The following is a 26,115-nucleotide window of genomic DNA, read 5'->3' as shown; positions in this document are numbered from 1 at the left end:
CTCTCTCCAACTAAAAAAAAAAAAAAAAAAAGGCAGCGGGTGCATTGAGAAAAGTGTGAGGGATATGCTGGAAGCATTGGAAACTATGCTATTATCTATAAAGATTAGATTACAACCCACCCATGTCTGCCTCTCCTTTGTAGCTCTTATCTAGAATATCCTCAAGAAGGGATCCACATAGAGTGGTGGCTAGGTGGCGCAGTGGATAAAGCACTGGCCCTGGAGTCAGGAGTACCTGGGTTCAAATCCGGTCTCAGACACTTAATAATTACCCAGCTGTGTGGCCTTGGGCAAGCCACTTAACCCCATTTTCCTTGCAAAAACCTTAAAAAAAAAGAAGGGATCCACATGTCTTTTGGGGGCCCACCTTGTTTTAGCTCATCTACTCTTTTGCTGATGTTTCTAACAGTATCTAGTATTTATTTAAGTGCATAAAGTTGGATATTTTGGGGGTTTTTCCTATTGCTAGTTTCTCATTTGATTCTCACAATTACCTTGTAAGGGAGGTGCAGTTACCATCCTCATTTTACAGATGAGAAACTGAGCCAGACAGGGAAATGACAACACTGCAAATAAGTGTTAACTGTTGAAGGTCAAATTTGAACTCAGGTTCTCCTGACTCCAGGACCAGTTCTCTGGGTCCTGGGTCACCTAACTGTTACTTAGATGTCTTGTCCCCCATTTCAATGTAGTAATTCCATTTGTAGTGTGTTATAGCCTACGTTCAGTTGCCACATACCAGACTTGCTGTTGCCCTCTGGATCATACTTATTTTCAATTCTTTGAAAGTTAGATGTGTTCTATGACTTTTAGTCATACTTCATCAGAATAATATTGATACAAATCATGACATCAGGGAGTAATGCCTTGACAAGCAGGTGAATGGGATTTGAGTGAGGGGGTGCTGTGTTAAATCACCAGCCTCACTTTCTTCTCCAGAGTCATCTGGATACAGTGGCCAGATATGAATCAGGAACCCCCCCTCCCCCTCCATGGCCCTAGTTGTGAAGCAGTCAAGATTAAGTGCCTTGGCCAGTGTCATACAGTTAGAGGAACAACTTGGTGGCACAATGGTTAGAGCACTGGCCCTGGAATCAGGAAGATCTGAGTTCAAATCTTGCCTCAGATACTTAATACTTGCTAAATATGTGACCCTGCTTTGTTTTAGGGAGAAGTTTGGACCATTAAAAAAAACTTTGTAATTTTAATATTTGGAAATGATAAAGGAATTATATTTGTTCTGTCAACTTCGGTTTAAAGGACCACCAAGCCATGGATGATATAGAAAGGAGAGAGAGAGAGAGAGAGAGAGAGAGAGAGAGAGAGAGAGAGAGAGAGAGTGAGTGTGTGTGTGTGTGTGTGTGTGTGTGTGTGTATATAATCTTGGCTTAATATAAGAAAATAAATTCCTAATAATAAAGAGTTGTCTCAATGGATTGGATTACCATTGGATGATGACTAGTTGGAGATATTGTGGACTAAATTTGTGCTTTGAGTAGAGTTTTTTAAAGTGTGTTTGCCTCAAGGGAATTGAAGTTTATTTTATTTTCCATAGTCTCAGACCTATTGATTAAGCATTTTTAGCATACTTCTTTTCTTGGCTGGTCAGTTGATCAATCATCTGTCTGGCCACTATTCTCACTTGTTTATGATGAGTGAACAGCTGCCATAGGTGCAATCAAAGTAGTCAATATAAAAATTATAACATAAATAAAACTTGTATATTTTTTCACTTAAATAATTTTCAAGCTTTTTAGAAGTTGTGGTGTCCTATGTGTACATGTTTTTTAATCCTAGAAGTCATGCTCTAGTCAGGTGTTGGAGTGGATAGAACACCAGTCCTGGAATCAGGAGTCCCTGAGTTAAAATGCAGTCTGAAACACATAATAATTACCTAGGTGTTGTGGCCTTGGGTAAGCCACTTAACCCCATTTGCTTTGCAAAAAGCTAGAGAGACAGAGACAGAGACAGACACAACATGCTGATGATTGATCATTGTGCCTGAGGAAGGTGTTGCATCTTAGAAGATGGCTATATATATATATCAAAATTTTTAAATCTTTTAAAATAAGTTTTTAATTGATCTCTTCTGTTATCATTATTATTTAATGTATCCTCTTTTCCTCTCTGAAAACCATCCTAAAAACCAGCATAACTGATCAGTACATTGAAAATCTCTGAAACATATGTAGCATATAACAATTATAGCCTTCCCACTACCATGATATCTTTTAATTCAGTTCCTGCTTGCTTTTTAATGATTTTGTTACATTCACTTTTGATTTGTGTGTATGTGTGTGTGTGTGTGTATGGTTCTAGTCATATTATTGAGGTTACAGTGTATATTATTTTCTTGGTTTTGCTTACTTTACTTTGCATTAGTTCATACATATCTTTCCATTCTTCTATGAATTCATCATTCAAATAATTCTTTTATAGCACAATAATATTGTACTATATTTATATACTACCATTTGTTTGCTTACTCCTCTATTTTATTTGATGGGCATGTACTTTATTTCCATTTTTTAGCTGTCACAAAGAAGTTCTGCTATAATATTTTTTGGCCATTTTTGCCAATTTGTAGAGTGAGACAAATCCTCAGTTTTTTTTTATTTACCTTTCTCTAATTATTAGTAATTGGAACATCCTTTTTGTGGTCCTAAATACATTGCAGTTCTTCTTTTGAGAACTGTTTGTTCATGTTCTTTGAACACTTATCTGTTAGTGTTAAATATATTTTTTATTAACTTTATATTTTGGATATATAAAATATAATGTGGAGAGTAAACTGTTTCCAGAGAAATTTGATGCAAGGATTTTATTACGATTCAGCCAATTCCCTTAGATGCATTTTGTCTATGAAGAAGCTTTTTTCAGTTTTCAGTTATTTTATCTTTCGTAATTGCTTTTAGTTCTTATTAGGTTAAAAATACCTCTCTTACCCACAGCTGTGAGAGGTTTGTAATGTATTCTTTTCTAATTTAAGGTTGCATATCCATTTAGAATGTATTGTGGTATGTGTATAACAGTCTAATTTCTGACAGACTGATTTTCTTTTTTTTTCTTTTTTTCTTTTTTCTTTTTTCGGTTTTTGCAAGGCAAATGGGGTTAAGTGGCTTGCCCAAGGCCACACAGCTAGGTAATTATTAAGTGTCTGAGACCAGATTTGAACCCAGGTACTCCTGACTCCAGGGCCGGTGCTTTACCCACTGCGCTACCTAGCCGCCCCCAGATTGATTTTCTAGCAGTTTTGAGCAAATGAGTTTTTTCCCTAGGTAATTTTATATTTTCCACTTTATCAACTACTGTTTCTGATTCTTTTGTCTGATCTGTTCTTTTGCTCTACCTGTGCATTTTTATGACATAGCAAGTAGATTTGCTGACTGTTGCTTTCATAATATACTTTAAAATCTGGAAGTACTATTTCTCTCAGCCCTTATTTCTTTTCATTATTTCCCTTGAGATTTTAGATTTTTTTGTTTTTGCAAATGAATTTTGTTTTTATCCATTATTTTAATTGGTCATTTGATTACTATTAGCATAAAAAAGTATAACTTAATTCTAATAGTATACTCATTTTTGTCATAATATCTTATAGATATTGAATATTCCTCTATTTAAATTGTTCTCTATTTCTTTAAGCAGCAATTTATAATCAAATCTATTCAAATTTTATGTTGGTGTTTTCATAGGTTATCTCATTTTTGCATTTCTTAGTTATTTGGAATGGGATTTCCTATTGTTTTATTTTTGTTGTTATTTTGTAGAAGCATTGTTGATTTTTAAGGATTTATTTTGTAGCCTGCAACTTTGCTAAAGCTATTAATCATCTCTATGAGTAACTTTGGTGATGTTTTTTTGCAAATAAACCATCATCTCTTCAGCAGATACAGATTAACTTCCTACCATTTTTTATATCTTTAACTTCTGTCTCTTAATGCTATTGGCACCATTTCCAGAACTACTTTAAATAATAACCTTACTTTTATAAGAAAACTTTCTGGTGTGTATCCATTGCTTGTTTTTAGTTTTAGATAAGTAACTTTTTATATTTATATTTTATATTTTTATATTTATAAATATGACCCTACTTTGTGAAGTTTTTAGAATAAAAGTATTTTCATGTAAATTTTGAGATGATATGTGACTTTGAATATTTTTGGTTTCAAATTATGTTGATCATTTTCCTAAAGTTGAATCATGCCTGTAACTCTGGTATAAATCCCAGTTGTTTATATGAATAATTTCTTAGATAAATCACTACAGTCCATTAGGATTTTTTTTTTTTTTTTTTTTTTTTTTTTTTTTTAGAATTTTGCAAGGCAAATGGGGTTAAGGGGCTTGCCCAAGGCCACACAGTTAGGTAATTATTAATTGCCTAAGATGGGATTTGAACTCAGGTACTCTTGACTCCAGGGACAGTGCTCTATCCACTGCACCACCTAGCCACCCCTATTAGGATTTTTTAAAAGGGGTTTTCAATAGTCATTATTGATATTTGCTTATAATGTTCATTCTGAATTTTATCTTTCTTTGATTTGGATAATAGGACTATACTTGTCTCCTAAAAGGATTCTGTTAGGTTCTTTCTCAGTTTTTGAGAAAGATTTGTGAAACATGATTACTGTTCTTTTTAACAGTTGATAGAATTCTTCTGTGAATCTATCAGGACCAGAAGTTTTTTTTCTTTGAGAAGTTCCATAACAATAAGATCTATTTCCCTTTTTTTGAGATAGAGCTATTAAGACCTCTGTTTGGTTTTTTCTATTAATTTGGGTATTTTAATATTTTTGGAGGTACACCTCTATTTTTGTGTCCTCAGTTTTGTTAACATAACTGCATAATAATTTCTGATTATTCTTTTTTATTTCTTCTGGTTTGACTGTGATTTCACCCCATTCATTTGCAATATTTTATTCTCCTTTTAAATCATACTAGCTAACGGTTTATCAGTTCATTAGTTTTCAAAGAATGAGCTTTAGTTTTATTTATTTATCATTTCTATGGGGTTTTTTGGTTTCTAACAATCTTTCTGCCCTCTTATTTTTTATTGTTTTGTACTTAGTATAGGTTTGTTGTGATTTCTAATTTTAAATGCACATTCAGTTCGCTAAGACTCTCTTTTTCTGTTTTGTTAATTTATATCTGTAAGCACTTGATTTTTTCCCCTGAGGACTATTTTAGCTGCATCCCAGAAATTTTGATATGTTGCTTCATCATTTTTGTTTTCTTTTACATAATTATTGACTCAATAATTTTTCTTTGACCCAATTGTTATTTAGGACTTCATTTTTAATTTTCCATTTCAGTCTCTATGTTCTGTTTGTGGTCTTATGGTCTGACAGGCATATTAACTTTTCTACTTTTTTATTTGTTTGCAATATCTTTATGCATGGTCATATTTGATACCTGATCAGTTTTGTTTCCATATGGTGCTTAGAGATGTATAAATATTTCTGCCCCATTTAGAAAAAAAGTCTTTTAACTCTAGTTTCTTCACTGTTCAATTTCGTGTTTTTCCTTAATAAAATTTCTGTCATTTAACTGAAACTAAGAAAAGGATGTTGAAGTCTCACATCATTATTTATTACTATTATTGTCTTCTTATAACTCAGATAATATTTGCTTTATGAATTAGGTTGCTAAGGCATTTGGAGTGTATATTTATTACTGATATTGGTCTGTGGTTTTCAGCCTAAGATAATTTGCTTGTATTTCTTGTGTAAGCAACAGATTGTACTATTTATTATCTAATCTGATACTTTTTAGTATTATTAACTTGCTTAATCCATGATTTTACATTTTCTTTCATCTGTCTTTAATTTTTTTTAAGTTAGGATTCTCCCCCCCCCCCACACTTTTGCCCTAAATGCAGTTCTATATTATGTTCTTTCAGTATTTTAATTTTTTTTAAGGTAGCATTGTTCCCATTGTTTCTCTTCCTCATCATTGATCCCTCTGTCTTTTGTTATCTTTTTTCTCTTTGGGGTTTTACTTATTAGTTCTTTTTTCTCTCCTGCTTTCATCTAGTTATGCAAGTCTTTCTCCTTTTTTTTTTACTCTCCCTTTCAGTCTTGTAGATTCCTCCTTCCTCCTACTTTTTGACTAGTCCTGTTCATAATTGTTTTAAATTTCACTTTTTTAAGACCCTTTGCTGAGAGGATCTCTTTCATTATCCATTCTTTCTGTCTGCTCTCTTCATTTCATTCTCTGATTCATGACCTCTTTAAGTAATGGTAACAAATTCAGGACTATTTACATACTTATTATCAGTAATTTACATCAATCCTGAGGACAGGATCAACTGTCCTCATTGTCAGCTGTTCTCAACTGCTCTTACACCCTCACTGTCAAGTTTCCATTGTTGTAACTACTCTATTTACTTATTTACATGTCTTTCAAAATTGCTACTTTCATGTGAATTGGCAGTGGTCAGTGTTCTAAGGTACTGAAAGAAATGTTTTCTTTTTTTAATTAATAACAAAACCAGGCACATTCTGATATTATTTTACAAAGTTGACTTCTTTTAGAACTATTTTTTAGCTAAAACTCCCTTAGCTTCCCTTTTTCTTGTTGCAGTTAACCATTTGGTTCCATTGTTAATATTTTCAATTTGCATTTTAAAAAATAAATGTAAAATTGTATTGGTAAAGTAAATGAACCCAAATGAAAAACTACGAAGAATCAGTAGTTATCTTTTATGAACCTGCTAAAAAGATCTCTGCTGCAATAAATCTTTGATACCTACCTACATGTCAGAAGTAGTTTCCTTAGCACATTCATTTTTGAGATCTTGCTGCTCAATGCAAAAGTTCACCTCTTTTCTTTTCAGAGCCAATGTAAGGATCACTATTTTGAACATAAAACATGATCTTTGTCGTCCAACTGTCTGGAAGGGAGGGTAGCATGTCCCCCTTATAAATGAAATGACACAGTCAGGAAGATCTCAAATTACATATTACTTTTGTTACAACTATATATATATATATACACATATATATATATATATATATATATGTAAATCATTGACTTTTTTTTTATTTTTTTAGGTTTTTGCAAGGCAAACGGGGTTAAGTGGCTTCCACTACGCCACCTAGCCGCCCCTTAAATCATTGACTTTAAACTTAATCCCCCCCCCCCCCCCACCATTGCAACTAGAAGAAACACTCTAGGTCTTTCTTTTTAACCAGAGACAATTTATTAATATCCAAACAATTTTTTTTATCAGAATGAGGTTTAAATGGGTGGTTTTCCTCAACATGGAAAATAGCTCTGAACATGATTGTCACCTTCTTAATATTTCATAGCAATCAAAACATGAGACAAAAATTCCTTTGGTAAAATTATTTTTTTAAGTATAAAATTTAGTGTTAAAAGTTTTCAATTTACCGAACAAAACTATATTGCACTAATGCAGGAGGGTCCTTCTTCCTTCCCTCCTCCCCCCCCCCCCCCAAAAATCTATCTTCCATGATGAAAACTAAAGTCCAGTCCTGTAACAAAAGGGTAGCACTCTTGATTTGGTTCATAAGCTAAAGGATACTTCCTTTCCTTAACAAAAGGATGTTCCTCTATCTAAACAGAACCAGGATCTTTTTCTGAACTTGATTTCTTTTTGTTGCACTGTGAAAATTTTTGATTCATGGAAGCCAAATACTTTAGAATAGAACATTGATTTAAATTTTATTATTATTAATTATTATTAATAATTATTATTATTATTATTAATTTTGATTGTATTCATATTCTTAATTTAGTACAACTAAGGCCTTAGTGGATAAGCTTCCATAGAACAATACTGATTAGGTTCCCAAGCCAGCCTACAAAAAGCCTCAACTCTCTTTGCTCAACTCTTAATGGAACTGAATTTATATGAAGAAAAATGGTTCATCTCCTAATTTAGAGATTGTGTGAACATATCCTTTCAACTTTGTTGTAGTTGAATAAAAAGTGTCAGAATATAAACTCTTCTTTAGGCTACTAAAAAACATCCTTAAATTTCAGTATCAGGGTGATGGGTATGCTATATACTTTGTGTTTCTAAAGCTGTTTGATTTCTGCTGGGTGCCTTTTTTTTAAAGATTTTTATTCCATGAAGCTTGGTATAACTATACTTTTTTTTTTTATTATTTACTAAAGAGGCAGTATGGCTTAATGGATAGACACCTTAAGTCTCAGTCTGGCATATGTTGGCTTTGTGACTGCAGGCAATTTGTTTCATTTAGCTCTAGATAACTTTTTCAGACTTTAAATTGCAGAGAAAGTGTAGACCAACTTTGGTAGAGATAATTTCCTTACTTAGGTTTCCTAAACCAGTAAAGTCACAGATTTAGTCCCTGTTATCATCATCATCATCATCATCATCATCATTTATAAGATCATATCCTAGGCTTTAGAGAGACAAAGTCAAAAAAAATTATCAAGATCTCTTCAAAGCTTACACTTTATTGTAGAGAAATATTATGCATTTCTAGGTAAATGAAAAGGAATTGTGGGGTAGGAAAAAAACTTTTGAAACTGAGGAGAAAAAACTCAGTTTACTTGGGGTGGAAGGAGGAACTGAGAAAAGTCTGATGTAAGAAATGACATTCCAAGATATAAAGATGAAGAGGATAGTATTTGGATTCAGCCTGTGCAAAAGTCTGGAGGCAGTAAATGGAATGTGTTATACAAGGAACTTCAAGTAGGCCAATTTGGCTGAAATACTGGGGTAAGTGAGATGGAGTAATGAAGTCAGAGTGGAAGAATAGGTTAAGTTAGATTGTGAAATAGAAATTTGTATTCTAAAGTAGAGGCAGAGAATACTGAATCTTATTGAGCAGGGAACATGGTGAGATATGGGACTTGGCAACATCAATTGCTAACTTTGGGGAAGAGGTATTGAAGAAGAGAGAGACTGGAGGTTGGGCAACCAGTTGGGAGGAGGGAGCCTTTTGTAATAGTTCAAGATGAGGTGGGAACCTGATCTAGACTGGTAATTTTGAATGGAGAAAAATGGGACTTACAAGACTCTGATTTGGAGGGAGAAGGAAAAGTAAAGGGTTGTTGGTTTTGTGGTTTCTTACTCATACAACTAGAAGGTAATAGAAACACAAAAGGGAAAATTGGTAGTGGGTGGGTTTAGTAAGGAAAAGATGAGTTTGTTTTGAATATATTGAGTTTGATGCCTATGGGGAATCCAAATGCAAATGTTCTGGCATTTAGAGACTTGAGGCCTGGAGTTCAGGAGAGATAAACAGGGCTTTTAGATTGTGGTGAACTTTATAGATGCTGTAAAAGCTCAGGATAGGAGGAGATCAGGGACAACTAGTGTTGGGGTTTTCATACAGAAGCTAAAACTTGATATATAGATTGTTTTAGTTTGTGATGTTAAATATGAGATAATCCTGTATTCTCTGGAGTGAAAATGCTCTGAAAGAAGATGTAATGGGGAATAAGCTAGGTCTGGAAAGATGTTAAGATATTTAAGTGATTGAGTTCTCAATCAAGAGTCTTGTTAAAATTTGGAAAAATACTTTGTTTTACTTTTTTTTCCCTCTATAGTCAAACAAAAAAACCCCCTCTTCTTCCCTATTCCCCCTAAATGCCATCCTTATTTTGTACAGGGACATTTTGGGTTCTCTTCAGATCGTGTTGTTTGTATGGGTGGCAGTCTTGGAACAGCTGCTCTGGCCTCCTAGATCTGTATAAGCAGCCAGATGGTTCTTGAAGCTTGATCTGTGTTTGCTCATCTTACACTGAGCATGTACAAAAAAAAAAAAAGCATGTTGTTGTCCCAGCCTTTTCCTGGTTTTGGTACTGACATTGGAATCAAGGGATATAGAAGTTAAATTCTTGGGGTGGCTAGGTGGCATTAGTGGATAAAGCACTGGCCTTGGAGTCAGTAGTACCTGGGTTCAAATCCCATCTCAGACACTTAATAATTACCTAGCCATGTGGCCTTGGGCAAGCCACTTAACCCCATTTGCCTTGGAAAAAAAACCCTAAAAAAAAGTTAAATTCTTGACTCCTGTATTTCACCCACCTGGATCTCTGATCTTTTTCTCTTGCCACCATAGCCCATAATGCTAATAGTAGTAATAATAATAATAATAATAATAATAATAATAATATCATTTCTGTGATGCTTTGGAGTTTACAAAGCACTTTACACACATCTCATTTAATCCTCATAACTCTTTGAAGTAGGTGCTATTATTGTCATTTTCCAGATGAGGAAGGCTATTGATGCTAAGAAAAATTAAATGACTTGCCCAGGGTCACAGCAAAAATAGATTACAAAATTTGGGGCTTTCTAATTCCCAAATCCAGCATTCTCTCTCTACACTTTATAGCTGCCTAAAGAATTTTCTCAATTGGCTCATTCACTTTTAAATTCCTTGGTACGATGAAAGTGAAAATGAATCTTTTAAGACTCCAAAGCAGTTGACCATAGTAGAAATTTCTGGAGCTGTTTGAATTTTTAAAAATTTTTCCCTTTTCTCATTCCCTTTAGTCTCATGGGGATGAGTCAGGCATACATAGTCCATAAAAGTCTACTGTATTTGAAATCAGGAAGATCAGAGTTCAAATTCTGCCCCAGAAATGTATAGCTCTGATCATGGTGTGCAGCTGGCCAAGTTCTATGCTGTATCTGAGGAGGACTGGGACCATCTCCAATTGTCTTGATTCATATCTGACCACTGGACCCAGAAGGCTCTGGAGGAGATTGTGAGGCTGGTGACTTTGCACAGCCCTGCCTCACTTATATGCAGTGCATGACATCTTCCTGATGTCTTGGTCCTCTTCCAGAAGGAAGAACAAACAACTAATAACAATACAGTAATACAGTATACACATAGATGAGTAACATACAAAACACATACAGAGTGATGTTGGGTAGAGTAGTAAAGAGTGAAGACCTCTTGAGGGGGAAAGCATTTGAACTGAGCCTCAAAAAGATCTAAGTGTTCAAGAAGCTAAGCTGAAGAAGCATAGTATTGTGGGGAAGAAGTGTTGGGGGGAAGAATCATGGAGAGCTTACTTATACATTCAGGCAGAAGTTGAACTGTTAAGGATAAAAAATTTTTCCAACTAAGTTGTAAAATCCTTTAAGATAAACAGTTGTCTCATATACTGCTCTATCTCTACATTGCAAATACCTGCTTATAAATTAGAGAGTAAAAGGTTGAAAAATACTGTATAACCTTTTTAAAAATTCCAGTGCTGTCCTCTTAATCATCTAGATGCATCAGAATATACAGCAGCCATTCAAACTACCTTTGTGAATGGGAGGTATAGGAGTTACAAATTGAGGGAAGAAGTAACAGAAACATAATGCCTGGGATAAAAGGAGACTGCTATAAGGAGAAAGCACTAAATAGGAACACATTTATCTTCAAAGTGCTACTTAGATGGATAGTCCTTCATTCTTGAAGACCATGGCATCAGGGAAGTGATGTCATGACAAGCATGTGTATTGGATTTGAATTGAGGGGTGCTGTGCTAAGTCACCAGCCTCATTTTCTCCTCCAAAGCCATCTGAGTCGAATGGCCAGGATATTCCAATCAGAATACCTGGAGATAGCCCTGAATGTGAGACAACCAAAGACTTGTCCGAGGACATACAGCTAATAAGAGTCAAGTATCTGAAGTTGAATTGAAAATCCTGTCCTACTGACTTGAAGGCCAATGCTGTACCCACTGTACCACCTAGCTGTCCTAAAGTCTTTTTTTTTTTTTAGGTTTTTGCAAGGCAAATGGTGTTAAGTGGCTTGCCCAAGGCCACACAGCTAGGTAATTATTAAGTGTCTGAGACCAGATTTGAACCCAGGTACTCCTGACTCCAGGGCCAGTGCTTTATCCACTGCACCACCTAGCTGCCCCTGTCCTAAAGTCTTAAGAATGAACTGAATTCTACAGAAGAATGGAGGAGACAGAAATGTTCTTTAAATAATCTCACCTATCCTCCACAATCTCTTCTTTGACCCTCCAATCTTCAGCTTCTTTTCCAGACATCTCAAATGAGATGTTCAAAAGACCTGACCAAAATTGGACTTATTATCTTTCCCCTTAAACTATTCCCTACTCTTTTCCTCTTACTGCAGATGGCAGCACCTTCTCAGGCTATCAACCTGGATTCCTCATTAGCTCTGTTGCCAAGGCCTGTCAACTTCACCTTTGTGAAGATGAATATGCCTCCTTTCCTCCAACATGGTCATGGGTTCTGGTCCTCACCACCTCACACCTGGACTGTTGTCATAGATTACTTATGGGTCTGCCTGCCTCAAATCTCGCCCCCTCTCCAGTTCATCTTCTCAGTCACTGTCTGATTATGTCCCTCTCTACTCAGCGGTTCCCTATTGCAAAGCTCTCAAGGACTGTTCCATTTTTGTTCTTATGTCTCTAGTCTGTGGCATATAATAGGCATCCAATCAATAAGCATCTATTTAATGACTGTTCCATGTCCTGAACTTTCACTGGGTGCTTTGGCTACAAAGTCAAAAATGAAAGTCAGTCCTCAAGAGGTTTACATTATTTGGGGGAGATATATATGAAATACAAGGTTTGCTGTTTGGAGGTGGGGTGAAGGCACTAGCTTCTGGAAGATTTAGGAAAGACTTCATGTAGGCAGAGGTGTTTGAGCTGAACTTTGAAGGAAATTAGAAATTCTAAAAGGTAAAGAAGAAGAGCAATCTTAAGTCTGGGACAGAATAGTTTGGGCAAATATAAAGTCATCAAGAAGGCCAGTTAGATTACAGCGCAGAGGGGAGTAACATGTAAAAAAGACTGGAAAGGTAAGGAGGAGCCTGGTCATGAAGAATTTTGAATGCTAAACACAGAAGTTGGCATTTGAGCTTAGAGGTAATAGGAAGCTGCCATAGTTTATTGAGCAAGTGAGTAATAGGATAGAGATGGTAATTAAACCTGGGGAAGTTGAGGTCACCAGGAAAGTGTGAATAGAAGTTTATTCACATTTAGGTATTGCAGTATGGCTAAAGGATCAAGAAATACTGAGAAGGGAGTGTTGAGTGAAGAACAAAGAGAAAGTTGTGTCACGAAAAAACCAGAAGAAAGGAGAGAATCCAGGAGGAAAAGGTGGTTGACCAGTTACATGATAAAAAAGAAAATCAAGAAATATAGAGGTTGGGAAAAGGCCATCAGATTTGGCAGTGAAGAAATCTTTGGAAATTTAGGAGGGCATCGTTTATATTGTTTTGGGACTTAGATTACAGAGTCAAAAAAGTGCCAGAAAGGTAGGAATGTGGAGGCAGTGAAAAGGCCAAGAGAGAAACAGTCTCTTAGAAGAGTCAATGTGAGAAGGTTGGTTGAGGATTTTTTAAGTGTAGGGGAAATATGGGCCATTTGAAGGCATCAGGGAATTGAACCACTTGAATAAGAAAGATTAAAAATTGATTTCCAGTTCTTTGCCACCACAAACAGGGCTGCTATGAATAGTTTTGTACAAGTGATATTTTTACCCTTTTTTCTCTTCAGGGTAGAGACCCAGTAGTGGTATTGCTGGATCGAAAGGTATGCACATTTTTGTTGCCCTTTGGGCCTGGTTCCAAATTTCTCTCCAGAAAGGTTGGATGAGTTCACAGCTCCACCAACAATGTATTAGTGTCCCAGATTTCCCACCTTTCCTCCAGAATTGATCATTATCCTTTCTAGTTATATTGGCCATGTGAGAGGTGTGAGTTGGTACCTCAGAGATGCTTTAATTTGCATTTCTCTAATCAGTAATGATTTAGAGCAATTTTCGGGGTTTGTTTGTTTTTGGTTTTTGCAAGGCAATGGAGTTAAGTGACTTGCCCAAGGTCATACATCTAGGTAGTTATTAAGTGTCTGAGGTAGTTTTGAACTCAGTTCCTCCTGACTTCAGGGTTGGTATTCTATGCACTGCACCGCCTGGCTGCCCCCTAAATCAGTTTTTCATATAACTTTGGACCACTTTGATTTCCTCTGCATATCTTCACCATTTGTCAATTGGGGAATGGCTTGTTATTATCTAGTTTATTTTTAATGTTGTTATCCATCACTTCCTTACTTTGATCTTATCTTAGTATAGGGTGTGAAATGTTGGTCTAATCCAAGTTTCTGCCAATTTTTCCAATAGTTTTTATTGAAGAGAGAGTTTTTATCCCAGAAGCTCAACTCTGGGTTTATCAAACAGCAGATTACTGTAATCATTTCCTGCTATCTCTTTTGCACCTAATCTATTCCACTGATCCACCAATCTATTTCTTAGTCAATACCAGACAGTTTTGATGACTGACTGGTTATAATTTTAGATCTGGTAAGACTATTGCTTTGCTTTTTTTTTTTTTAAGCTAGATCTATTTCCTTTTCTGACATTGGGTTATAGTTTTTATCATTTCTATGGATTTTTTTTTGTTTCCAGTATTCTTCCCCTCTGCTTTTAATATCTCCTCTTTTGTGCTATTTTAGGTTTGTTGGTTCTCTAATTATTAAAAATGCATATTGAGTTCATTAATGTATTTTTTATTTCATTGTTATGTTATTATGAGTTTTCCCTTGAGAACTGCTTTTTCTACATTCTAGAAATTTGGTGTTTTTCATCATTATCCTTTTCTTTTACATAATAATGTTATTTCAGTGATTTGTTCTTTAGAACACTAATTATTTAATAAATATTTTATTTATTTTATTTGTTTATCTATTTATTATATTTGTTTATTTTTATTGTATTTGTTTATATTTATATGTTTATATTATTTATTATATTTAATATAATATATCATTATTTATTTATTATATTTATAATTATATTTTATTTTGTTTTATTTTGTTTATTATGTTTTATTTTTCCAACTACATACAAAGATAGTTTTGGGGGGGGGGTGTAAAATTTTGAGTTTCACATTTTTCTCCCTCCTTTCCCTCCCCCTCTCCCTGACAAAAATCAATCTACTACATAATAGAGATTTTGCTTGTACAACTATGTCAAATACATATCCAAATTAATCATTTTATGAAAGAAGAATCAAATGAAATGGGGGAAAACATTAGAGAAAAAAAGAATAATATATGACAACTTTTAAAAATTGAAGATAGTAAGCTTTGGTCTGCGTTTAAAGTTAATAGTTCCTTCTCTGACTCCATCAAAAAGACTTTGGGAATTGTCTTTGATTATTGTACTGCTGAAATAAGTCAATCATAGTTGCTCATCACATTATATTGCTGTTAGTGTGTACAATGTTCCTCTGGTTCTGCTCACTTCTCAGCACCAGAACACTAATTATTTAAGATTTCATTATTATTAAGTCTTCTTTTGGGTCTGTATATTTTATTTGTGACTCTGTAAACCAATTTTTATTCATTATTTTATTTTATTCATTATGGTTTGTAAGGGATATATTGTTTTTTTCTGTCTTTTTGTTTGTAATATTTCTCTGACCTAGCACATGGTCAATTTTTGTGAAACTTCCATGGTGGTGCAGAGAAATATATTTATTTGCTGTCCTTTTAGAAGATGCCATAAGTTTTTAAATTCTAGTTTTTTCAGAAACTTTAGTCTAGAGTTTCCATTTTACTTAGCTTTTGTTATGCCTTAATCAAAAACTGTAAGAAGGTATTGAAGTTTCCTATCATTGTTGTTTTACTGTCTGTGTCTTCCTGAAGCTCAGGTGGACGCTATGATTTTGAATGCAAAAGAGTTTGGAGTGTATAAGTTTATTTATTATTGTTATTGTTTGTTTAATAATTTGCCTGCTTAATACCCCTTTCAACATTTATATATTTTTGCTTTTTCAGACAGCCTTTTTGGATTCACTTAATGCATAGTAAATTTTTTTCTATCCTCAGTTTTATTTTGTGTATGTTTTTTAAAATGTGTTAATTATAAACAACAGATTGTAGGGTTTTGTTTTTTCTCTGATATTTCATCTTTTGTTTTATTAGATTGTCTAATGTATTTACATTTTAAGTTATAAAAGGTTTATATTTTCCTCCATGTCTAAAATTGAATTTGTTTTTCTGCCTCTTCTGCTGTAAACAAAGTATTACATTCTGTAAGTTATTTTATTTAATCTTTTTTCCCCTCCATTGGCTCTCTTCCCTTCACTCCTGCTCCTTTCTTCTCATTTTTCTTTTCCTTTAGGGTTTTGTTTATTACTTTCTCTCACATGCTTTTATCTGGTTAAACATTTTTGTCCTCTTTTTTTCCCTTAGTCAATCAAATTCCCCTTTTCTATCTTTACTTTATCTTGTTCATTAGTTTTTTAATTTCTTTTTTTTGTGTGTGTGTGCACATCTTTTAAAAAAGGATTTCTTTCACTCCAATATTAGTCTTTTCTTTCTGTTTACTAAATACTTGTTCTCTGATTCTTGGCCTTAATAATCATCTAATCTTTCTTCTCACTATCAAAGCTTCTGATGGATCCTTTCTAGGCTTTTCCCTCTTTGCACTTTCTGCCTCCGCCTTATAGGAATTCTACTTTTTAATTGTGCCACATTATAAGAAACCTCTCCTCCAATGCCTATCTGTATCCATTTTTGTGATCTTTTTTCCCCCCTTATGTTACCTGGAACCTTCCTGGGTACCACTTTCCCTCAGAGGTACCAACTCCCCTCCTCCCAGGATAAGCAGACTTCATGCAACAAAACTTCTTGTCTTTAAGTAATACAATGTCCTCATTTCACTTCACCCAAAGGATCATTGATCCATGGAATCCTCTCCTTCCTTAAGATCTCATTTTTTCCTCCTCTTTTAATTCCCCCCCTCCCACTCCTTTACCTATTCCCCTGTAGGCTTTTCTTCCTGAGATCAAAAATGTCACTTTGCCCGCATTGATAACCCTTGATTTGATCCCAGTGCAAAATTTATTCCTCTATTATCTTGTCCTTTTCTTGTGTCTGCCTGTATTTTAATATAGTTCCGCAAAAGATGCTTTTGAAAGAATTCTCTTTAACTGGTCTTTCTGTTGACACTCATTGCTATTGCTTTGCATTTATTTCACTTTTCCTGTATTTCTGAGGTTTGGAGTATTTGAGATGCAAATAATCTTATTCAATTCATTAAAAACTCTTCTTTATTATTGCAGTCATCATTTTGTCCTGTCAAGTTAGGCTTAGATTTTCAAGATAGTTCACTCTGGTCTGCATCCTGAACTCCTGTGCTCTTTGGAACACATTATTCCATTCCCTCACCCTTTTTTCTAGTGGGTGAAGAATAGTCTTGCTTTTTGCAAGTGATTTTATCATTTGCAGAACTTAATATTTGGATTGAATTATAGTCTTATGTTTTTTTGGGGGGGAAGCAATCTGAGAATTATTTATCATTGGAATTAAATTGTCTATGTTCAGAAGTTCTGGACAGTTCTCTTCTAATATATCCTTCATTATGATGTTCTTTTGTCCTGTCAAATTCTTCTGGGAGATCTATGGATACTTGGGTTGTCTCTGTGAGCATATTTTATTTTGATGTTCATGTTTTTGCTTCTCTTCTAGATTGTCTTTCACTTACATTTGAATTCCCAATTATCTCTATTGTTTCTTTTGTAAGGCTTACTGTTATAAATTCAAAATTTTCTATTTTGCTTATTATATTTGCGTTGCAGGACATAGATTGTAGGAACAGAGTATTGTGGTTATATGTTATCACTCCCACAGAGCTCTCTGTCCATGTCATATGTTAGATCATTTTCCTACATTTTGCTCTTTATTTATAGATGTTTGCAGCTTTTCCTAGATCAAGAGGTCATATTTTTGTTATTACTGTTTTTCCTGTTGACTTAACTGTTTATGTTCAAGAATTTAACATAATTTGAGATTGCTTCATCCTGGAATGTTTGGTTAACTTTGAGCCTTCCCCCCACCCCATATTTGGCTTATTGTTCACTTCTGACTCTGTCCCCTAAAGACTGGATAGATCTCAAAACAACTTAGCTTCTTTGCATTCTAGACAGTTCATGGTTTACCAGCTAAGGTCTCTGCTCCTGCTGATTTTATGAGGTCAGAACTAACTCCATCTGAATGCTGTGTTCTTACCTCAGCCTTTGGAGCACAGCTCCCTGCTCCCATGCACACAGTGTCTTGTCCTGGTGACCAGTACCACCTCCTCTGCTCCTTAGTTCTTTTTATCAGACTTTTAGCTGTTCAGAGCTGCTTGGCACCAGCATTAGTGCTTCTGGGTAGAGTTCCCATTTGAAAGGCTATGACTCACTTGACTATTGAAGTCCAAGAAAACTTCTACAGCCTGGCACTAGGATTTTTATGCCTCTAGAAAGAGGAGATAAAGGACTGAGATATAGGAGTAGGTTTTGCTGTTGGGTGGTGGTGACCTTGAGTCTTTTAGCACACCCTCATTATTGGTAGTGGGGAGGGATACTAAATGAGTTGGTCAGTGAACATAATTCCCTAGGGTTTTTTTTTTGTGTGTGTGTGTTGTTTCTATTCTTAGAATCCTTGACAATGGAAACACATGAAATTGCTTTATCTTTGGCATGTAATTTCTTTTATGGGGAGAAATGGTGGGTAATCAGAAAACATGTCTTGTCTGCCATCTTGTTACTCACTGGACTTGGAAGTGCATCATCTTTTCTTTCTTTCTTTTTGTAATGATTCATACCCTTAGTCTCCTTACCTCTAAAGAAAGGAAGAAAATTTATTTTCTCATGCTTTTTTTAGAGCAGGTTTGATCATAACAATGACAAAGTGTTCAGGGGTTTGTGTGTGTTTGTGTATTATTTTACTTATTATCTTAAGATTTATCCGAACTGTTATTAAAACACATTTACTTTGGATTTTTTAATAAAATCTCGTTTTTGGCATGGAAACAGAATTTTTCCATTTAATCCATTTCAAATGTTCTGAATTAAAATATTTACATTTAGTTATGACTAATCAAACTTTTTTTTAATTTCAGGGAAATGAAGCAAGCTACCCCCTGGAAATGTGCTCACATTGTAAGTTAAATTTATTATTAATGTTTTGACCTTTTTAAAACCAAGTCAAAAATTTTAAGTGTTTAAAACTGATGCCAAATTTGGAGAGTAATTATAAGTTCTTAACATATTTACTTGTGTTTATTTTTAAAAAAATGAAGTATGATTTTTGGTCGTTTAGTTTCAGGGTTGATTTTTCTCGAATTTTTGATATAAACTACTCTGTTGCTTTAATAGATTAAATTTACTTCCATTCATTGATGGAAAATTTAGTTTTAGTTGGGCCAATTCAAACATTAAGAACATGAATTAATAGCATATGCTAATATAATTATCCAACCTGTTACTACCTCTGACAGCACAAAGGGTTAAGGATATATAATTTTAAAAAAAATGGATTTGGAAATAATGCAGGAAATAGGATAGATAGAAATATATATTTAATAATCAAAACTATGAATGGCATGAACTCCTCTAACATAAAGATAATAAACTAGCAGAACTAATAATATTATTTCAACAATATCATTTGTAAACTACACACTTAAGCAATTAAAATAAAGAACTGGAGCAAAATCTATTGTGTTTCAGTTGACCTAAAAAAGCAGGGGTAGCAAAAAATACAGTTTGCTAAAGGATATTTAAGGAAGCTACATAATATTCTCACACACACACACACACACACACACACACACACACAATAGACAATTTTGTTTTGTGTATATTTGTGTGGATATAAACATATATGTGTGTATTTGTGTGTAATACCAATAGCTATTCCCCAATGGGTAAGTAGTCAAAAGATATGAGCAAATAATTCTCAAAAGAAGAATTACAAAGTTTTCAGAAGTACATGAAAGAATGCTCAGAATCACTAATAAGAGAAATGTACATCAAAATGACCTTTAGGTTTTACCTTACAACACCTTGCAAATTGGCAAAGATGACCAAAATTTATAGAGAGAGGATGTGGGGGAAGGTGCATTATTGGTAGAGCTATGAATTAGTAAAAGAATTTTGTGAAGTAATTTGGAATTATGCAAATAAAATGAATAAAATATCCATCTTCTTTATACAGAGATTCCATTACTGGGATTATACTCCAACTAAACCATATATAAGAATCTGTAAATGCACCAAAATATTTATGGTAACCCTTTTTATAATAGCAAAGAAATGGAAACAAAGTAGATGCTATTCTATTGGAAAATGGCCAAATTCAAGTACATAAATATCATGGAATATTATAATGCTGTAAGAAATGATGAATGTAGTGAAGTATGGAAAGAGCTGTATGAACTGATCCAAAATAAAGCAGAGCAAAAAAAAAACCACACTGACTGTAATATTATAAATAGAAACAACAGCCACACACACAACAACCCCCCCATACAAATTAAAAGTTAATGCAAAATAAAATAGCTTAAAAGAAAATAAGAGAAGATGCTTCCATCTTTCAAGGAGGTAGAAGGTCCAGTTAGTGCACAGTAAGATCAGGGGTGATGCAAGTATGACCATTGTCTCCACTATTTTATATAATTCTAGAAATGATCATTAAAGCAGTGTGACGAAAAAAAAGTGATGGAATAAGCCTAGACAAAAAAAAGGAAATAAAACTGAGGATATGATGGGCTTTCTGAAAAACCTAAAAGAATAAATTAACTGTAATGTTGACTTCAGTAAAGTTGCTGGCTATAAAATAAATCCACATCAATTATATGTATTTCTTCACATAGCCTACAAGACCTAGTAAGATGAAGTAGACAGATTTCACTGACAGTACTACAGAATATATAAAGTTATTTGGGAGTCTATACCAAGATATACATAGGAACCATATAAGTAAAATTATAAAGCCAGCTTTACAGAAATAAAGGTTAGAGTGTATATACCCTCTCAGTTTTTTTCTCTAAGAATTGTTTAAATAAAATAATTTGCTATATCCTCAGACAAGATTACTGCTTTTTAAAAACTCTAAATAATTTGAGTTGTACTTCTCACATGCTTTTCATCTCCAGTATGCCTGTAGTTTTTGGTTTTTTTTTTTTGAGGTTTGAGAGAAAAAATGATATTCTGAGTTTATAAAAAACTATTTTTAAATAGTGGTAGAATATTGTTTCTTTTATTAGGTGATGCTCACCTTTTTTTGATTGACAGCTTTTTCAAAAAATTTTTGGCCAAAGATGTTGACATGATGTCTTTAGCAGCTGATTCATAATTCTTAGATCTGTTTTTAGATTAAAAATGATAGTTGAATAAAATATTCTTTGAAAAAAATATCAATTTCATGTCATTTTCATTTCCAAATCAACTCCTCCACACCCAAAGAGCCACCCTTGTAAGTAAGAATAAAAAAAGGAGGCAGGGAAAGGAAGTCAGCAAAACCTACCAATACATAAGTAATGATTGGAAATATAAGCAATATTATATTTCTGTAATCCCTCAATTCTGCATAAAGGAAGGAGTTAAATATCTTTCAACATTATTTTTGCAATACTTCTCTGGGTCTGTTTTTTTCTTTTCTTTTTTTTTTTTTTTTTTTTTTTTTTTTTGGCAAAGCAATGAGGTTAAATGACTTGCTCCAGGTCACACAGCTAGGTAATTATTAAATGTCTGAGGCTGGATTTGTGCTCAGGTCCTCCTGACTCCAGGGCCAGTGTTATATCTACTGTGTCACTTAGCTGCCCCTCTGGGTCTGTTTTTTGTTTGTTTTTTAAAATCAATCAGATTGCATTGGGATTGCTTCATTCTTTTCTTGTTTGTTGTCTTTGTGTACATTGTTTTCCAGGTTTGTTTGCTCTGCATCATTTTATGTTGTCTCTCCATTCTTCAGATTTTTATATATTTGTCACTTCTTGGAGCACAGCAACAGTTCTCCAATTATTTTGATTTCTGGCCATTTGTTAGTCATTCTCTCAACTTTGCTGCCTCAAGTCTCTTCACATTCCTGTCTGTCCTATGGAGAGCTACTAAAATGGTTTACAATAGATACAGATCTGACTGTATCACTGCCTCCTTGTCCCTTGTCTACTGCTAGTAGCTCCTTCTTGCCTTATGGATAAAAAGATAAACTCTTTGTTTAACTTAAAGACCTTCATTATTTCGTCCAAACAAATATTGTAGCATTCTAGAAACCAGCCAAGCTGACTCCTCAACTGTTTCTCACACAAAATCCTGCATCTTCACCCATTTGCCTTTGTACTGGCCATCCCCAAACCTGGCTTCACTTCTGTCTCATTTATGGAGCTTGGCTCTCCTTTACTTCAGAATCCGGCTCAAACACCACTTTCTACATGAAAGTTTTTTGGTATCTCCCAAGTGCTACTGCCTGCCCTTCCAACCTACCTTGTAATTTGACTATTTTTAAGTTATTTTGTATGTATTTATCTGAGAAGTTCCTGTGTGCCCCATTAAAATGTAAACTTGAAAATGGAGTTTGGTTCATTCCTTGTTTTTCCAGAGTAACACTCTGCCTGGCACATTCAGTTCCTAATAAATATTTCTTGTATTTTGAGTTCTAGTTCTTTGTTACCACTCAAGTTTTGATATAAATTGGGCTATTTTGGATTTCCTTGGGGCGTATGTGATTCTTGGATTAAAGGGTAAAGTTGTTTCAATCACTTTGTTCAGTGTAATCCCAAATCACTGTCCAAGATGGTATGAAAATTCACTTGCTCTCCCTTCAGAGTGTTGGTATACTTATCTTTCTGAAGTTTCTCCAACACTTAAGATCCCTGTTTTTTAATCATTTTTACCCATTTGGTAGGTATTACATGAAACCTGTGTCATTCTATTTTGTCTTTAGAGCATTTTTTTTTTTAGATTTTTTAAAAATTTATTTAAGGCAGTGGGGTTAAGTGAACTTGCCCAGGGTCACACAGTTAAGCAATTATTAAGTGCTTGAGGCCAGATTTGAACTCAGATCCTCCTGACTCCAGGGCCAGTGCTCTATCCACTGCACTATCCAGCTGCCCCCCCCCCCAGCATTCTTAACAGCTTGCAAATCTTCTTTTGACTACAGTTCATATGCTTTGATCACTATCCTTAGGAGAATGGCTCTAGGTCTCACCTTTTTGAACTCTAATGCCCTTATCAAACAAGCCCTTATAAAAAGATGTTTAATGCAAAGAATTTTTTTCTTGAGTATTTTTTTTAGACTAGATGTATTGATTTTGCTCATGTAAAAACTTTTCAATTTCTTGTCATGAAAATTATCTGTTATATATTTTGTCATAAAATACAGGCAACTAGCTGCTGTGGGAGCTACAGCACTGGTCCTGGAGTGAGGATTCGACCTCAAATACTTACTGTGTGACTCTAAGCAAATCACTCCCATCTCAATTTTTCCAACTCTAAAACACCTATCTTGCAAGATTGCTGTGACTATTAATTGAGATCATTTTTGTAAGGTATCTAGTATATAATAGGCATCATCATTATTATTATTATAAATACTGAATTTCTTCTTTGGTTAGGAATTCACCACTTAGCTTTAAATAGGAAAGGTAACTGAAAGGGCTATATGTTCTACTTTCTGTGTTTGATGACATGACTTTTAATATTCAGGTTATGTATCTTTGAGTTTATTGGTCTAACTTGGAACAACTTATAAGTAGATACATACAACTTAATTTTGAAGAGTACACTTTAAAGGGTAGATTGGGAAAAGCTTCTTGTAGGAGGGGATGCTTGAGCTGAATTTTGAAGGAAACCAATGATTCCTAGGAGGTAAAAGTAGAAGTTAAGAGAAGAATACAGAAAAAACAAAGATTTACGTGAACTGTTGCAAAGTGAAGTAAACTGTCCCAGGAAAATGGTACATGAAGATAACTATGTGAGTAGAAAGAAGAATCACAAAAACTAAAAATTCAAAAGTGATGTTGCATAATTGCAAAGAACAAGCATGGCTTGAAAGAAGGGATTTCTATTTTCCTTACCCCTTTGCATCATGAAAAAAACATTTTGCTGCTTTGCATATATTTTCAGACTTTTTTGATATGTTTATTAGTTTTGCTGTGGGTTTTTTCTTTTTCCCGTTTCTCTTTAAAATATAATTTATTATATCTCATATCTCATAAAGTCCTGTGCCCTTTGGCGGGGGGGTGGTGGTGGCAGAGAAGGAGGAATTCTGGAGTATATGTTGGTGATATTTAAAAAAAAGTTTTTTTCTTTCTAATTACAAAGAAAATTAGAGGAATTCGTTCCAGCCCTGGGAGGACAGCCTTCACAATGATACAGACACCAGAGGTGGGAAACCATGCAGGGGACACCACAAAGAATAGTTGGACTAGAGTATAGCATGTGAAGAGGGCTAATGTTATAATACATCTTCACAGATAGTCTATAGCCTGAGAGCTTTAAATGCAATAATGTATTTTACCTTAATTACAGTAAAGAACAGTTGCAGTTCCCTGAGCAGAATGTGATGGTTAGTTCTGTGCTTTAGGCATATCATCAGTGTGGCAGATATATGGAGTGTGTAGAAGACTAGAGGTCAGAAAGCCAATTAGGAAGCTATTGAAACAGTCTGGGCAAAAAGTTTTGATGGTCTGAGTTAGGGTGGTGACTTATGTTGGGAAGATGTTTCAAGGGCAGGGACTAGATTTTTTGCTTTACTTTGGTTTGTATCTCTAGCACTTAGCTTTTTTTTTTTTTTTTAAGTAAGTACCTGGGGTGACAGTGAAAAGTGTATTGGGCCTGGAATCAAAAAAGTAACTCTTTCTGAGTTCAAATTTGGCCCCAAACACTGAATAGCTGTGACCCTAGGCAAGTTAAATGATCTTCATTTTCAAATCTTTGGAGAATTTTGCAGGAGAAAGAAAATAGGCCAGACTGCTGATGGAAAATTGCAAAATGTCCTCATTGAACCCAAGTTTTGTCTGGGAAAAAAAATCCATTATTTCTGCTGGTGGTTGTAAATGACTGCAAACACAATTTGCCTGAAGAAATAAGTTATATAACACAAGAAAGTATTTTCTCAAATATTTATAATTAATATCATATACTATATGTGTGTGTGTGTGTGTGTGTGTGTGTGTGTGCACAAGCTTAGACTTAAGGCAAATGGAGTAGTTTAGGAAGCATAGATATTGCCTAAATGATTCTCTTTTTATATTGGATTTTCCTTATGTTCTGAGTACATTGTGGTATTAAACCTTTGTGATGTCCTGTTTACTTGAGTCCTCTGGCCTCCCTGGCCAATTAAAGAAATGTATACTCTTGGGGTGAATTTCCTCAAAGCCGAGACTTTGGTTGTAACTTGGCATGATAACTTGGAGGAGTAACTGAGTGCAAGATACTACTTTAGATAATATAGGGGATAGATTAGATTGAGTCACACCTGCACATTAGGCTTGTTTCAATAGTAAACCAGACTCTTAGGGTTTAAAGAAATTTTTCTTATAGAATTGTCTTTGGGTTTCTCAGTATATTGGATGTGAAGAGATTACTTTTTTATTTTAAAATCTTATATATCTTTTTTAAAAGACCTAAGAAAAGACTATCAAATTCAAAAGGATTATTTCTTTTTGTAAAATAAGGCATTTTCAGAAGCCTTATTCAACCAACTACTGAAGACAATATTATTAAGAGTTTTAAGCTTTACTCTAGAATTTTATTTGCAGATCATTTGAAGTGATCACAGCCTGTGTTCATCTACCTTGTCGTAGAGAAAGGTGTGAGATTTTTTTTTTCCATCATGGACATAAAAAGGGTCTAACCTGCCTTAACAAATTCATTTCTGTAATTGATAAATTTAATAACAGAGAATTTGAAAGTCCTGTGCCTTCAGCCTGCCATATCAGCCTTATAAGTATGACTGTAAAATAGTGAGATTATTTCTCCAAAACAGAACTCTTGACATTAGATTTGGGTATTGGAAGGAACCTCAGAGTCCTACCAATGCCTGGATATAACTGTGTTATGGTTAAATTATCACAAAGATAGTTTCCAAATATATAGTTTGATGTGGTAATAATATCTATAATAAGACATAAACCATCAATTCAGTAAATCATTGTGTGTTACCACAATCTACTAAATTGATTTTTGTCCAGACTCTAATTGGATAATGAGCCTACACCTGCCCTAGTAGCTGTTGACTCCAACTGTAATGAAGAATGATCGCCTGAGACCATTTAGAATTTAAATCTTTTTATATTTGTTCTGGCTACTCTGCTACTGCTGGACTTTGTAACTATGATTTCCCAGTGATGCCTCTAACAAC

General features: G+C 34.3%; 1 protein-coding gene across 3 annotated transcripts in view; it reads left to right on the top strand.

Moving 5' to 3' along the window:
* PPP3R1 (protein phosphatase 3 regulatory subunit B, alpha) overlaps window positions 1-26,115 on the top strand; it is a 98,380-nt gene that overhangs the window by 26,657 nt on the left and 45,608 nt on the right. For all 3 annotated transcript variants that reach the window (XM_074207526.1, XM_074207507.1, XM_074207516.1), the window contains exon 2: window positions 18,872-18,911. In XM_074207526.1, coding sequence (XP_074063627.1) covers window positions 18,872-18,911 — 40 coding nt within the window. The remainder of the gene's footprint in view (window positions 1-18,871; window positions 18,912-26,115) is intronic.

This window comes from Macrotis lagotis, chromosome 1, assembly GCF_037893015.1.
Source record: "Macrotis lagotis isolate mMagLag1 chromosome 1, bilby.v1.9.chrom.fasta, whole genome shotgun sequence".
Taxonomy (NCBI): domain Eukaryota; kingdom Metazoa; phylum Chordata; class Mammalia; order Peramelemorphia; family Peramelidae; genus Macrotis; species Macrotis lagotis.
This window is presented reverse-complemented; position numbering and strand designations above follow the sequence as displayed.